The following is a 13,226-nucleotide window of genomic DNA, read 5'->3' as shown; positions in this document are numbered from 1 at the left end:
AAAGGCAGCATGTGGGGAGGAATGCTGCCCGAAGTGTCTTCCTCCCTTCTGAAAGGGGTGCTGCTGCACACCGTTCCTAACAGGCAGAAGAAGGCTTGGTAGGTTCCTGCAAGGGTCCTTGGAACCCTGGGACTTCCTAGGTCCTAGGACCTGAAGAAGTGCCAGCATGACCCAAAAGTTTGACTGCAGTGACATGTAAAGACCCAGAGGTCTTGGCCACTGCTTGGTGAACAAGAATGTCGCTACCCTTTACTGTATGCCTGTCCACTGCAGAATCCACTTCTGCTGTACGGAAGAGAGAAATGGAACCCAGCACCATTCCATTCCTTAAAGCCAAGGCTGACTCAGAACCGACAAACCTGGTGATCTGAGGCAAAAGAGCATCTCTCGACTTCAGCACCAGGTTAGCTGTTTGGTGTGCAAGGTAGGAGATGGCCCTACCTCCATACAACATCAGTTTCCTAAATATGACTTCCTCCTTGGAGTTATGAGAATTCAAAGAGGAAGAGGAAGCAATCTTGTCCACTGAAAAGAGACCAGAGATTGATCCTGGAGACTGTGGAATGCTGCCATGGCATTGGATTCCAGAGCCGCTGCAAAAGGAGTTGGTCCAGCATAAGGCAAACCATGTCCAGGTCAACCCACTTAGTTGGTAATGGCTTCTCCAAGGGTTGATAGTACTACTGGCGAGTGAGAGATGGAGGAAGCATCTTGCACAAGAGAATTCTCTTGCCCAGACACGAGAGAATTCACCTGGTCCAAGACCCCTTCAGCAATTCCTAACCATGGCAAGACTATCGAGGCTTTGAGTTCCTTCTGGGATCCCCAAAAAACTTTTAGGGCTGACAAACGATCCACGGGAGTGGTCATAGTCCCTCAAACAAATTATCTCTCTATAACTCGGAGGAATTTGAGTTCTGGGGAAAAGGACTCTTGGGCCATTCCAGGTCACAGTTTTCCCAGGTTACTCTCCCTGCAGGAGACACACTGACCATAATCCCCCTGACTCTTGGGCCATTCCAGGTTACGGTCTTCCCTGGTTACTTTCCCTGCAGGAGAGAGACACTGACCAGAACCCCCCTGGCGACTTTTCTCCACTAAAGCTTACAACTGGTCCGGTCCAAGGACCATACCCAGAGCGTAAGATTCTGTAGCCGGCTGGATGGCAAAATGAGCGTTCCCCATCCCAAACACTAACTAAGCCTCTCCAACTCCTGGCTCCAGGTAAACTCCGAAAAGGTGCAGGGACAGGTGAGAGGTGCCTAGAACCCTTAAAAGGACCTGCCAGATGCTGAAGCCCCAGCAGGTGAGGAAGGCCATGTGTGGTAATCAACCTGTGGTGACAATGGCTGCATGGGTCGAGGGAGAGTAGTCCCATTCATGTGAACATGGACGGGCTATCCTCAAGGCATGCTGAGGTCTACTTAGAGGCCGGAGCCTCTACAGCAGAAGACTGGACGGGGGACTTCCTCTTTGTGTTCCCAAGTGAGCGGACCGGTAGGCCAGCATCACTATTCCGGGACCCTGTCACTGTTCCCATGTGAGAACGTGTAGGGATTGAGTGGGCGAGTGCCTGCATGCTCAGATCTCCCTCTCTCATTGGGCTGGGCCCAATCCATGGCCTGAGGACTCTTACTGGGCCAGGAAGGTGACCTCCTGGAACTCATACCCATTCTACAGGGGTTCTTGGAACCCCCTGTAGAAGTAGAAGGACCCTTACCTGCCCAAGAAGGTGAATTCCCGGGACCAATACCAGTGACACAGGGTCTGTGGAACTGCATGCAGTGCTTGCTCCCATGTCCGAAGACATCGAGAGTGCAAGAGAGAGATCCCTAAGCCTTTTCCATGAAAGAAGGCTGGCTGTTAGAAGCCCAACAGAACTTCTTAAAGCTGGGGAGAGGTAGCCTTATTCTTCCTCAGCCTGCTAGCTTTAGAAGAAGGGGAGGAGGCAGAGGCACACGACAACGAGGATAATGACAGAGTACAACTCTTCTTCTTCGCCCTCTCTTTACAGTGGCTTCAGGGAGTGGAGAAAGAAATCACCCAGAGGGGAGGAAGCTGGCGGGAGAACTTGAGGGCACACTACAGGAGGCACAATCATATGAACCACCACTGTAGTGGTGGTCCTAGACTCAGCAGACATCATGACCATAACTGTAATTACTGTCACGGTAGCAGCAGTCACAGGAGGGGAACAAGAAACCCTCAAGTGCAATGTTAAGCCCTGCACAGAAGCCTCCCCCAAGAGGCCTGGGGAAGGACTATAACTCATTAAGTCCCTTGGGGCTCCACCACACCAGTAAGAAACACCAGTAAGAAAAGTTGGGTTAACCCTTACGAGGTGGGGTAATAAACTGATATGCAGCACCCCATGTTGGCAAAACTTTGAGGTCGGCAAATTTACAAAAAAAGACACATCAATGGAAGGAGGAAGATATGCAAATACACAGTGAAAGAAAAAAAATTCTAGGCAATTTTGCCTACCTTCCACAAGAAGTTGAAAATTACTATTTACGACCCTTTGTGGGGCCTCTTTTACAAGACAATTGTAATATTTACCAACTTATATAAGTTTCTCTAATTAATCATTTTATTTTATTTTGTAAAATTATAATTATAGCTTACACAATACCAAAACAGATAAGAAATAAAATCAGTAACAAACAATAACAAATTCTTAGCGTATTTGCTGAAAAAATAATTACAGTGGTACCTCGAGATACGAAAGGCTCGACTTACGAAAAACTCGAGATACGAAAGCTGACACGAAAAATTTTACTGCTCTACATACAAAAAGTTTTCAAGATACGAAAGGTTTCTGAAAGTCCGAGATTCGCCCGATAACAATTTTGAAACTCGCGCCGCCATCTTAGTTCTAGTAGACTCGCCACCATCCTCCTGCTGTCCAATTAGTTCCTGATGCTAGCCAAGCCATGAGATCCTTCTCTCCTATTGGACAGCATCCCTCCCATCATGCATCTTATATGTACGTACGTGGTGGCGTCCCTACCCTGGCCACCTCGTACCAGAATCTTTATCGTAAGCATGTGGCATTCGTTCGGTCCAACGATTTCGTTTAGTATCGTAAATTCGTTAGTGATTTCGTTGTGCTACTTTATCGTGTTGTGAGAACCTAATTAGTATACATACTACATACATAACTTAATTACGTACAGTACATATAGTCATGGGTCCCAAGAAAGTTGCTGAAGTTCACAGAAAGAAGAGAATGCTTTCTATGGAGACAAAGATGGAGATAATAAAAAAGTATGAAGCTGGCTTGCAGTTGAGTGTGATCGCTAAGGAATACGGCCGAAATCCGTCGACGATAGGCACCATCCTTATGCAGAAGGAAGCCATCAAAGCAGCTACACCTTCCAAGGGTGTGACAATTTTGTCCAACAAGAGGAGCCATGTGCATAATGAAATGGAAAGGCTGCTTCTTGTATGGATCGAGGACAAAGAAATCGATGGCGATACGATAACCGAGACGGCAAACTGCCAGAAGGCCAGTGCTATTTTCGGCGATTTGATTGCCCAAGCAGAAGACGACGGCGGAGAGGGGACATCAACGGCAACCCCAGAGTTCAAGGCTTCTCATGGGTGGTTCGAAAAATTCCGTAAACGGACTGGCATCCATTCGGTGGTGAAGAAATTGAAATTATGTAAAGTATAAAAAAGTAAAAAGAAATGTAAAAATAAAAAAAAGACAAAATAAATTTTATTTTAAGTTTTTTGTAAAGTTAAGTGTTACAGTTTTGTTAATGTGTTTTGTAAAGTTTAGTTTGTTTTTCTGACATTTTTTTATGTGTTTCGTAAAGTTAAGTGTATGTATCTGCCGTTTGTCCTCCTCCTCCTCTGCCGCCACTTTCGGAGATAGCCTCACTCGAAAGGTAAGCTTCCACATTTTACGTTACATTAATAATATTTCTTATACACTAATATACACTTTACTTTAAGGGTTTGCATTTTTATTATTAAGTTACGTATTGAATGGTCCAAATTGTTGTAGTATTTCATTGTTTATAGGTCAATTTACCTTTATTATGAAATTTACTGGGGAGTTTTCGGAGGGCTTGGAACGGATTAGCCATTTTACATGTAAAATGTGGTCCAAGATACGAAAACCTCATGATACGAAAGGCGCCTCGGAACGGATGAATTTCGTATCTCGAGGTACTGTACATAAATTTACCAAGAATGAAAATTCAGTACTTTTTTTTTTATTTGTACATGTTTTTCTAATATTTCTTTGCACTTTCCTTCCCAAAATTACATTTATGAGCAAATTTACAAAAACATGTCCTGTTAGACAGAGACAGTATATTCTCCTTTCGAGTCAAGCAGAACTGAAGTCCTGAGATGCCAGACTCGTGATTTTGGCCAGTGTAAAAGTTACCATTGGTGAATTTATAGGCTATAGAAGTATTGGCACCTCTTTCCCACCCAATTTTGAAATCGATGCCGCTTAATATTGTTTATCTACACGATCAATCGGTCCACCAACACAAACCTGATTACTACTCCCGAGAAGCAATCCATCCATTAAGGGTTAAGAGTACTCTCCTTTCGCCCCAAATGGGGAAAATTTCCCCCATCCCCCCAAGCAAACAGAGACCACTGGTGAGGAGTTTTACTTGGCCACTGTACCCCCATGCCGACTCTACTGACACAGCAGTAGGAGAGAGTGAAAGGGACACCGCTCCTTAGGAGTGAGAACTTGGCCTTGGGCAGAAAGGATTGAAAGAGAACCTTTGTTGTTACCAGAGCCGTACTGTAATCAGAAGACACCAGGCAAACCCTCGTCTCTCTCTTCCTTTTCTAGGCAAATTGCATCCACTGTTTAGATGGCCTGATGACACTGGGAATAAGGGCTAGAATGGTTGCATACATGTCTCCTGCACAAAGTGCACAGTTTATAAGGATCTATCTCAAGAGAAGAGGAAGCAATTGCAGGGTCTGTCAGTGTCAGGGCAGTGCTTCATGAGTCATGACACACGGGTTCCTCTCCTTGGGCTAAAAAAAGTTGTGGGTTTCCATTATATATGTAACACTATATGCAAACCAACAACACACTCTTATGTATCAGTATCACTACAAACAAAAGTAAGAAAAGCCAAACAGTCAGTTGGGCAAAGAGATGTCTGTACTAAAAAGCGGCTGAAAGCACAGCAAGTGCATACCGACAGGTGGGTGGGGATCCCAACCCTACTGTCAGTAGCTAACCACCTTGTTTAAAAGTTGAACGGCTGTTCCCAGCTTGTGCTGCAAGTTTATCCATATTTAGAGACTGAAGGTTTGTATTTCTGTAGGAAAAAATATTGTTGGTCACAATAAAAAAATTAACCATCAAAATTGATTTATGGCATCTTTTCCCAACCAATACTAAATGACAACAATAAAGCGGTACGTCACCTACTCAGCTGACTTGAAACTTCGGTCCAAGTAACACTGCGATGAATTAGCCAGTTGTGAGGCTGCTTTGACTTAAAAGGTGTATTTCAAAACATAACTTATTTGACTTCAAAATGCTTAACCTTCCATCATTTTTCATTCAATAAAATTTCATACATCACATGACTAATATGTGCCTGATCAAGGAAACAGGGGTTTATATATCTGAAAGGAGCAAATTTTTATAGGTTTTAGTGATGCCAAAAACAAAAAATTACATAATATGCAACCCATCATTTTAAGGGGGCCGGCCGGCTAATGTCGTTTTTTAACGACAGGACTTTGTCATTCATACCACTTAATAAGGTGACTTGGGACATCTCCAAACCGCATATGATTTTCGCCTCTGACCTTCGGTTTTGTGACGCCAGGGCGATTTATCCCGAAAATAACCCCTTTTCAAATTCTATCTCCTCCCTTGATATTTAATATTAAGACCTGGGATTACTACCATATATAGACCTGATGTAGACCTCCAATCAAATGGAGTTTTTTTTCTAAAAGTCATTTTTTTGCTAATATGAATTTTTCAATATGGTAAAAAAATAAACCCTATAAATCACAAGAAAAAAAGTATAAAAAAAAGACGAAACAAAAATTGGAAAAAAGAGCTCTATTTGATTGTTCTATAATGTCTTTCTTAGTTATATACCAAATTCCAATGTTATAGCTTTAAAACTAAGTGAGGAGATAGACTTTGAAGGTCAATAAGTATAGTTTTGAGATACGGGCGTTCAAAGTTTTCCTTCGTATTTCTATAAAGACAATGTTAATACAAGTTAATAAATAATGATTATTATGAATGTATATTTCTTTTTTATTGTGTGTATTAATAAACCAAACTATTTTATTTATCATAATTTAATCATAAATGATGATCCCTTTGCTCATATATCGTAGCCTGGGGCACTGCTTGAGGCAAGATGGGGCACTCCTTCCTACGTAACCCCCTCTCTCCCCTTCACTAACTCGGCTTATTACAGCGAATTTTCTTCTTCTGTATGTTAGCGAGATGTTTTCCTTGTATTTTCCTCTTTGGCATGATGACATTCTTGCCGAAACAAAGATAAACAAACATAAATGCAAGAGAATGTCAGAGGTGAAACTCATGATTATTATGAATTTCATAGTCCATTTTGGGTATTAAAAAACCAAAACTATGTTATTTATCATAAATGAAGATCTCTTTGCTCAAAGATCGTAGCCTTGGGCAGTGTGACGTGTGCTGTCAGGCAAGAAGGGGGCGTTACTAAGCAACCCTCCCCTCTCTCTTCACTAACTACGCATATATTATGATATTCTGTAATAATGCTTGAGCGATTTTTCTTCGTCTGTATGTTAGCGAGATGTTTTCCTTGTCTTTTCCTCATTGGCATGATGAACTTCTTGCCGAAACATACATAAACATACGTGAAAGCAAGCGAAAGTCACGAGGTGAAACACAAACGTGTAATCTACTTGAAGTCTATGGTCGCACTGATTCATGGTTGAACCAGATACTCGCTTCTGCGAGCCACGGAATCTCTACAGATGCCATTTCTCACAATTTCTTTGCCAATAATTATCAAAATTTACGATAACAGAAGAAATATTGCATTTTCTTGTATGGATGAATGTTTTAGGCTTATTGAGTTATGTTTACTAATTACCTTGTAACTACGAAAGTAAGAGGAATTTTGACGAAATATTTCGTATACGTATTCTCAATTGCCATATGAAGCTCCATGAATTTTTTCATGACTTTGCATTTTTCGCCCTATACCACCGTATATAGGGGTTCCGGCCGGCCCCCTTAACTGTGATTTCTTTCCACCTGTTTGAATATCTATATAAGGCCTTATACTCATATCAGTATATGAGACGTAGGAATATTATTTCTTTATTATTGAAAGGCACATAAAAACCATCTCAGAATATTTTACTAGCCAAAACTGATGTACTATATGATGTTCTTTATTCAGGATATGTAAATAGATTCTATTTTCTTCACCAGACAACCCCCAAAAATCACTGCTTAACCTTTTGACCTCCTGAACACAGAAAAGTTGGTTCAGGATAGGCCCTGAACAGTATGTTGAGTTCAAACTACGCGACCCAAGTGCCAGGTGGTGAATTATTGCCTATAGTCTATGGCTCATACTTTTTGGAAATAAAAAAAAAAAAACATCACCACTTCATCAGTCTCTTCATTTCCTTGTACAGGTTTATGAAAATTTAAGTAGTGTTCACATACAACACTTTATAAAAATTAATTTTGAAACTTGGCTTATGTGATTCAGTTGCTAATAATTGAAAATGTAAAGATTGTAATCAACATAAAATAATATTACTTTTGCAAACAACAAAATATTTTTGTGAATTGTCAATCAATTACATACCTCATATTAATAAACAGTGGCTTAGAACATTATATGAATGATCAAAAATCTATAAACTGTAAGCCTGAAAGAATAATTGAAAAATATCTTTTCATAGACACCACTGTTACATAAATAGTAATTACTTGCCTGACTTTGATTTGTGAGACTTATTTGTTGATAACGGGGTAAGAGCCATAGAAGGAACTAGAGTTTCATCTTCTTGTCTTTCTTGCCCTGTCCTAGTATCATCTTCACTTTTTATCTTGACTTCATGAAGGGGTTTGAAAGCAGAATTAGGGTTGGCAGAGCTGCTATCACTACCACTATTACTATTACAAAACTCTGAGACATCACTCACATTATGAATACCTGCCGTAATATTTGAGGTAGTAATTGGAATCAATTGAAATGAACCTGCAAGAGATAAGTCAATTAACAAAATCTTGAGCCACCAAAGGGTAAAATGCATACATATCAGAGCATTTTTCTAAACAAATTGAGGAATATTACCTCTTTACATTGCCTCCTTTAAATACTCCTCCAAATTTTCACTCACACAAAACTGACCCAATAAGTCTTATCGGTTTATGCAATATTGAAACTAAGTTAATGAATGTTTAAAGAACTTGGAAAGGAAGCTATAAATAACTTGGGAAGCAAGCTATTTTTAAAATATGACATGGACTTTGAGCCACGAAGCCCCAAAAGTTTTGCTGTCACACCAGCCTGTCTTGGAAAAGAACAAAAAATTCCTTTTTTTATCCCAATGAAAGGGATACTCCACTTCTAGTCCTCAAAAGCATCAGCTTCAACACAAATACTGTATCAGAAAAATTGTCAGGATCTCAAAGCAACTCAATAAATCTTGCCTCAACAATCTTCTCAAGTACATAATCATAAAAAACAAGCTCAATCCCTTTACATGATTTCAATTTTTCAAAGTTAGAGAATATTATAGTTGAGATTTTAAAGGTATCTTTACGGCACAATTTTCAGTTAACGGCGCCGCTAGCGCCGTTGTCTAACGAGTTCATACATTTGTAGAAATGCCGTTCAGACCACAAAGGTTATGCAAATTATATTAACAAATTTTATGGAGAGTTATTACGTAGGTATTAGGGTAAAATATGTCTCTGATGCTGTTCTATGCCGTAAATATCGAGTTACATAAGTGCAAATTTAGCTATGGATGTGTCGATTTATAAATGTTCATGCTTTTGTTTAAAATGTGTATGAAAATGTATTACGTGAAAGGTATTTTTATTTCTTTACATAAATATAATACAAGGCAGCTTTTGAAACTGCCCTTCACGTTATCAAATACGATGTTTTTTCATGTTCTTTCTTGTGAACCGCCGCCTGCCGCTCTTCCGAAAATATCGATTTAAAAAAAGTGCAAATTAGCGATCGATGTGTTGATTTTATAGATTTTTATGCTTTTATGTTTAAAATGTGTATGAAAATGTATTACGAATAGGGTATTTTTATTTGTGCAGAAATATGATAAAAAGGCAGCTTTTGAAACTGCCCTTCAAGTTATCGACTACGATGTTTTTTCAAGTTCGTTCTTGTATGCTGCCGTCTGTCGCTCTTATGAAAATATAGAGTTAAAAAGAGTGCAAATTTAGCGATCGATGAGTCGATTTTTTAAATGTTTATGCTTATATGTTTAAAATGTGTATGAAAATATATTACGTAAAGGTATTTTCATTTTTGTACAGAAATAAGATACAAATTAAGGCAGCCTTTGTAACTACGCTCCATGTTGTCAGGGGATGTTTTTTTCATGTTCGTTCTTGTCCGCCAGTTCCGAAAAATGCATTGTGTTATTTAATTGATTATGCATCTTTTCCATAAATCCTTTAAAAGTTCTACATTATTTCACTGTATCCAAGAATATTGTATGTATTCTCATATTATTGTATTTTAAAATACTACGGCAAATTTAAGCCAGTATTCCGCGGAGCGGCCAATGTTGTGGTTTGAAATCAGCTGATGAATACGAGTTTGTTTCACCAAAACGCAATTCTAAGCAAATGCTCTTGCTTCTAGTTAGCATAAAACAAATATCTAGATATATATATATATATATATATATATATATATATATATATATATATATATATATATATATATATATATATATATAATATACATATATATATATATATATATATATATATATATATATATATATATATATATATATATATATATATATATATACTATATATATATATATAATATACATATACATATATAATATACATATACTATATAATATACATATACATATATATATATATATATATATATATATATATATATATATATATATATATATATATATATATATATATATATATATATATATATATATATATATATTCAGCACGGATTGAAGTTGCAGTTTTTTTACCTGCAGGTAGTTTCTGTATTATTTTACAAAGCTTGAAAAGTAGCGGGAAAAAATCGTTCGAGCGAAAATGACTTATTGGCTACTTAGACCACTGTTTCCACCAAGTCCTGTTATTTTTTTAAAGCGTTCAGTGACTGCCAGGTGCGGGGGTGGCGGTACTCGGGGATGACTCACTTTTCTCCTGACGTGTTGATGTCCTGATTTTGAGCATTTGTGGCCTCGTGCACTCATTAATTTCAATGTCCAAGCCACGTACATCACATGATGATCAAGTGCGAGTGATAAGAGTTTCACAAGCAAGGGTTAAAACCGAAAGATATTGAAAAGAAAACTGGAATGAAGGAACGAACCGTATATAACCTCATTAGGAAGTTCGAGGCTGCTGGGAGTAGGGAGGTATCCCCCCATGGCTATGGTGGTGGGAGGACTAGGAAGATCCCCCCTCGCAGCATGGGGGTTCTAAAGCAGCGGTTACATTCTAATCCCACTCTTACTGCCCATAAACTTAAGGAGCAGAATCCTAACCTCTTGGGGGAGACCTACATACGAAACATTCACGAATCTCTTCACAGAGAGGGATATCGCAAAAAAAAAGTGCCTGAGGAACCGCTGCTTTCTCTCACTCAGAGGAAAAAAAGGAGGGCTTTTGCTACTGCATACAAAGGCTGGGGTGTTACCGAGTGGAGGGAGGTGTTGTGGTCTGATGAAGCCACGTTTTTCGTCTCAGATATAAAGGGAAGACAGCTTGGCATGCGCCCGGTGCCGACCCCATTAGTCCAAACCTTCTCTCCACAAACGTCAAATACCCACAGTATTTGATGGTGTGGGGTTCTTTTGGATATGGTGGCTTGGGGGACCTAGTGATTCTTCCTCGTAACGTCACAGTGAATAAAGAGGTGTATTATACGCTCCTTAACCTTCATTTAGAGTCCTCATTTGAAAAGAGCGGCACTTCAATTTTTCAGCAAGACGGAACTCCAGCCGACACAGCAAAACTTGTTAAAGCTTGATTTGAGGATTGTGGGGTAGATTACATAAAGGACTGGCCAGGCAATTCCCCAGACCTCTCCCCAATAGAAAACCTTAGGGCAATTCTGAAAGCCAAGTTAAGGGACCGTGACACCTCTTCTATTCCTAAATTGGAGGCTGCCTTGTGAGAGTGCTGGGAGGCTTTGGAACCAGAGACGCTGCAGAATCTTGCAGATTCTGTCCCCAAACGCCTTCGTAAACTTCTTGCAAGAAAGAGGAAGAGCAATGTTACCAAGTACCCGGGTTACGACAGGTTCAGCTTACGACATTCTAAGGTTAAGGCGCTTTTCAATTATATTCATCAGAAACGCATACTATGATAAGAATCCTTTATAGTTTAGCACAGTTTCTTCTCTCTCTCTCTCTCCTCTCTCTCTCTCTCTCTCTCTCTTTGTATTTTCCGACAAAAATAATCACTAATTAGTGTATTTTGATGTTTATTTTCATGACTAAAGTACATTTCATAAATATAAAATAAATCAGACTGCGATCATGAAGCCAACAAAAATACGTATTGTATTTTTAGAATTCTTCTTCTGTTTTAATAGTACCTTTACGTAATGTTTCATTATAGCTGTCAGTAACTCGGTATCTCCATAAAAATAATAATTCTCTCTCTCTCTCTCTCTCTCTCTCTCTCTCTCTCTCTCTCTCTCTCTCTCTCTCTCTCTCTCTCTCTCTCTCTACTACAATGATTTATGTCTTTGGTATGATAAATAAATGATTTACTATTTTCAAATATTAATATTAATTTATACAGCAATATATAAGATTTTAGCTTATATTTAAAAAATTATGGAAGAATGAAGGAAATCCCAGTCTTCTCTGTAACCTTTTCCTCGAGATCCAGGTACTAAAACTGTCAGATATATAAAGTTCTGTGACAGCCAGGAGGGGGAAGAGCTGCAGGTGTTTTTGTCAATGACGTGGTCCTGAAATTTTTTTTTCTCTCTCTCTCTCTCCTCTCTCTCTCTCTCTCTCTCTCATCTCTCTCTCGCTCTTCTCTTCTCTCCTCTTCTCTCTCTCTCTCTCTCTCCTCTCTCTCTCATTTACTGAGACTCGAGATTTTTTTATGTACTTGTACTATTTGTTTTTATACGTTTAAATAAATAATAATAATAATATAATCCAATAATAATAATAACTGTAATGATAGTATTTTAAAGAAATACAATACGTTACTAATCTATCCATGTCACTTTTAATTAAGGTTTAACTCTCTCTCTCTTCTCTCTCTCGCTTTTCTCTCCTCTCTCTCTTTTGCCACACAAGATAATAATGTGTCATAGTGGTAACTCACCCCTCTCTTTCGCTGGAAACATTATAAGTATTTTTTGAGAGAACAGAGAGAGATAAACACTCTCTCTCTCTCTCTCTTTTACCGAGATGAAAGAATTTTTATGGTACTAGTATGTAAAATGTTTATTGATAATTTCAGTTATTTAATAATAATAATAATAATAACAATAATAATAATAATAATAAAACTTTAATTACAAAATTCATAATGGTCGTATTTTAAAGAGATGAAAATGACCTTTCCATTTCACTTGTAAGGATAATTCCTTTCTTACTGAGATGAGAGAATTTTTATGGTAGATGCATGTGTTTATTAATTTTATTTTCCAAATAATAATAATAATCAATAAATAAGTAAGCTAGTAATAATACGATAACTAATTTCAAAAGAAAATTCTTCCCTTTGTCTTTTTCTGTATCAATTTCCCTAACTTAACTCGAGTGACACTCGGAGCTTAATGCCATACAATGGTCAACGAATTTAATAGTTTTATGTAATTCTCTCTCTCTCTCTCTCCACAAGATACTTGTCATACATTTGGTGTTTCTATTTCTTCCTTTTATCTCTCTCGCTCTCAGCAAAAGAATTGATAGACAGACAAACATAATTGCACAGTCCTCTCTTTCTCTCTTCTCTGGAGAAATATATGTATTTATGGGAGGGG

At 38.5% G+C, this 13,226-nt stretch overlaps 1 protein-coding gene across 2 annotated transcripts in view; it reads right to left on the bottom strand.

Annotated features, from left to right (window-relative positions):
• The window catches only part of LOC135221751 (myoneurin-like), a 94,274-nt gene that overhangs the window by 23,307 nt on the left and 57,741 nt on the right, over positions 1-13,226 (bottom strand). For both annotated transcript variants that reach the window (XM_064259572.1, XM_064259564.1), the window contains one exon: positions 7,962-8,228. In XM_064259572.1, the coding sequence (XP_064115642.1) occupies positions 7,962-8,228 (267 nt within the window). The remainder of the gene's footprint in view (positions 1-7,961; positions 8,229-13,226) is intronic.

This window comes from Macrobrachium nipponense, chromosome 20 (genome assembly GCF_015104395.2).
Source record: "Macrobrachium nipponense isolate FS-2020 chromosome 20, ASM1510439v2, whole genome shotgun sequence".
NCBI lineage: Eukaryota > Metazoa > Arthropoda > Malacostraca > Decapoda > Palaemonidae > Macrobrachium > Macrobrachium nipponense.
Note: the sequence above shows the minus strand (reverse complement) of the source record. Positions and strands in the feature narration are given on the sequence as shown.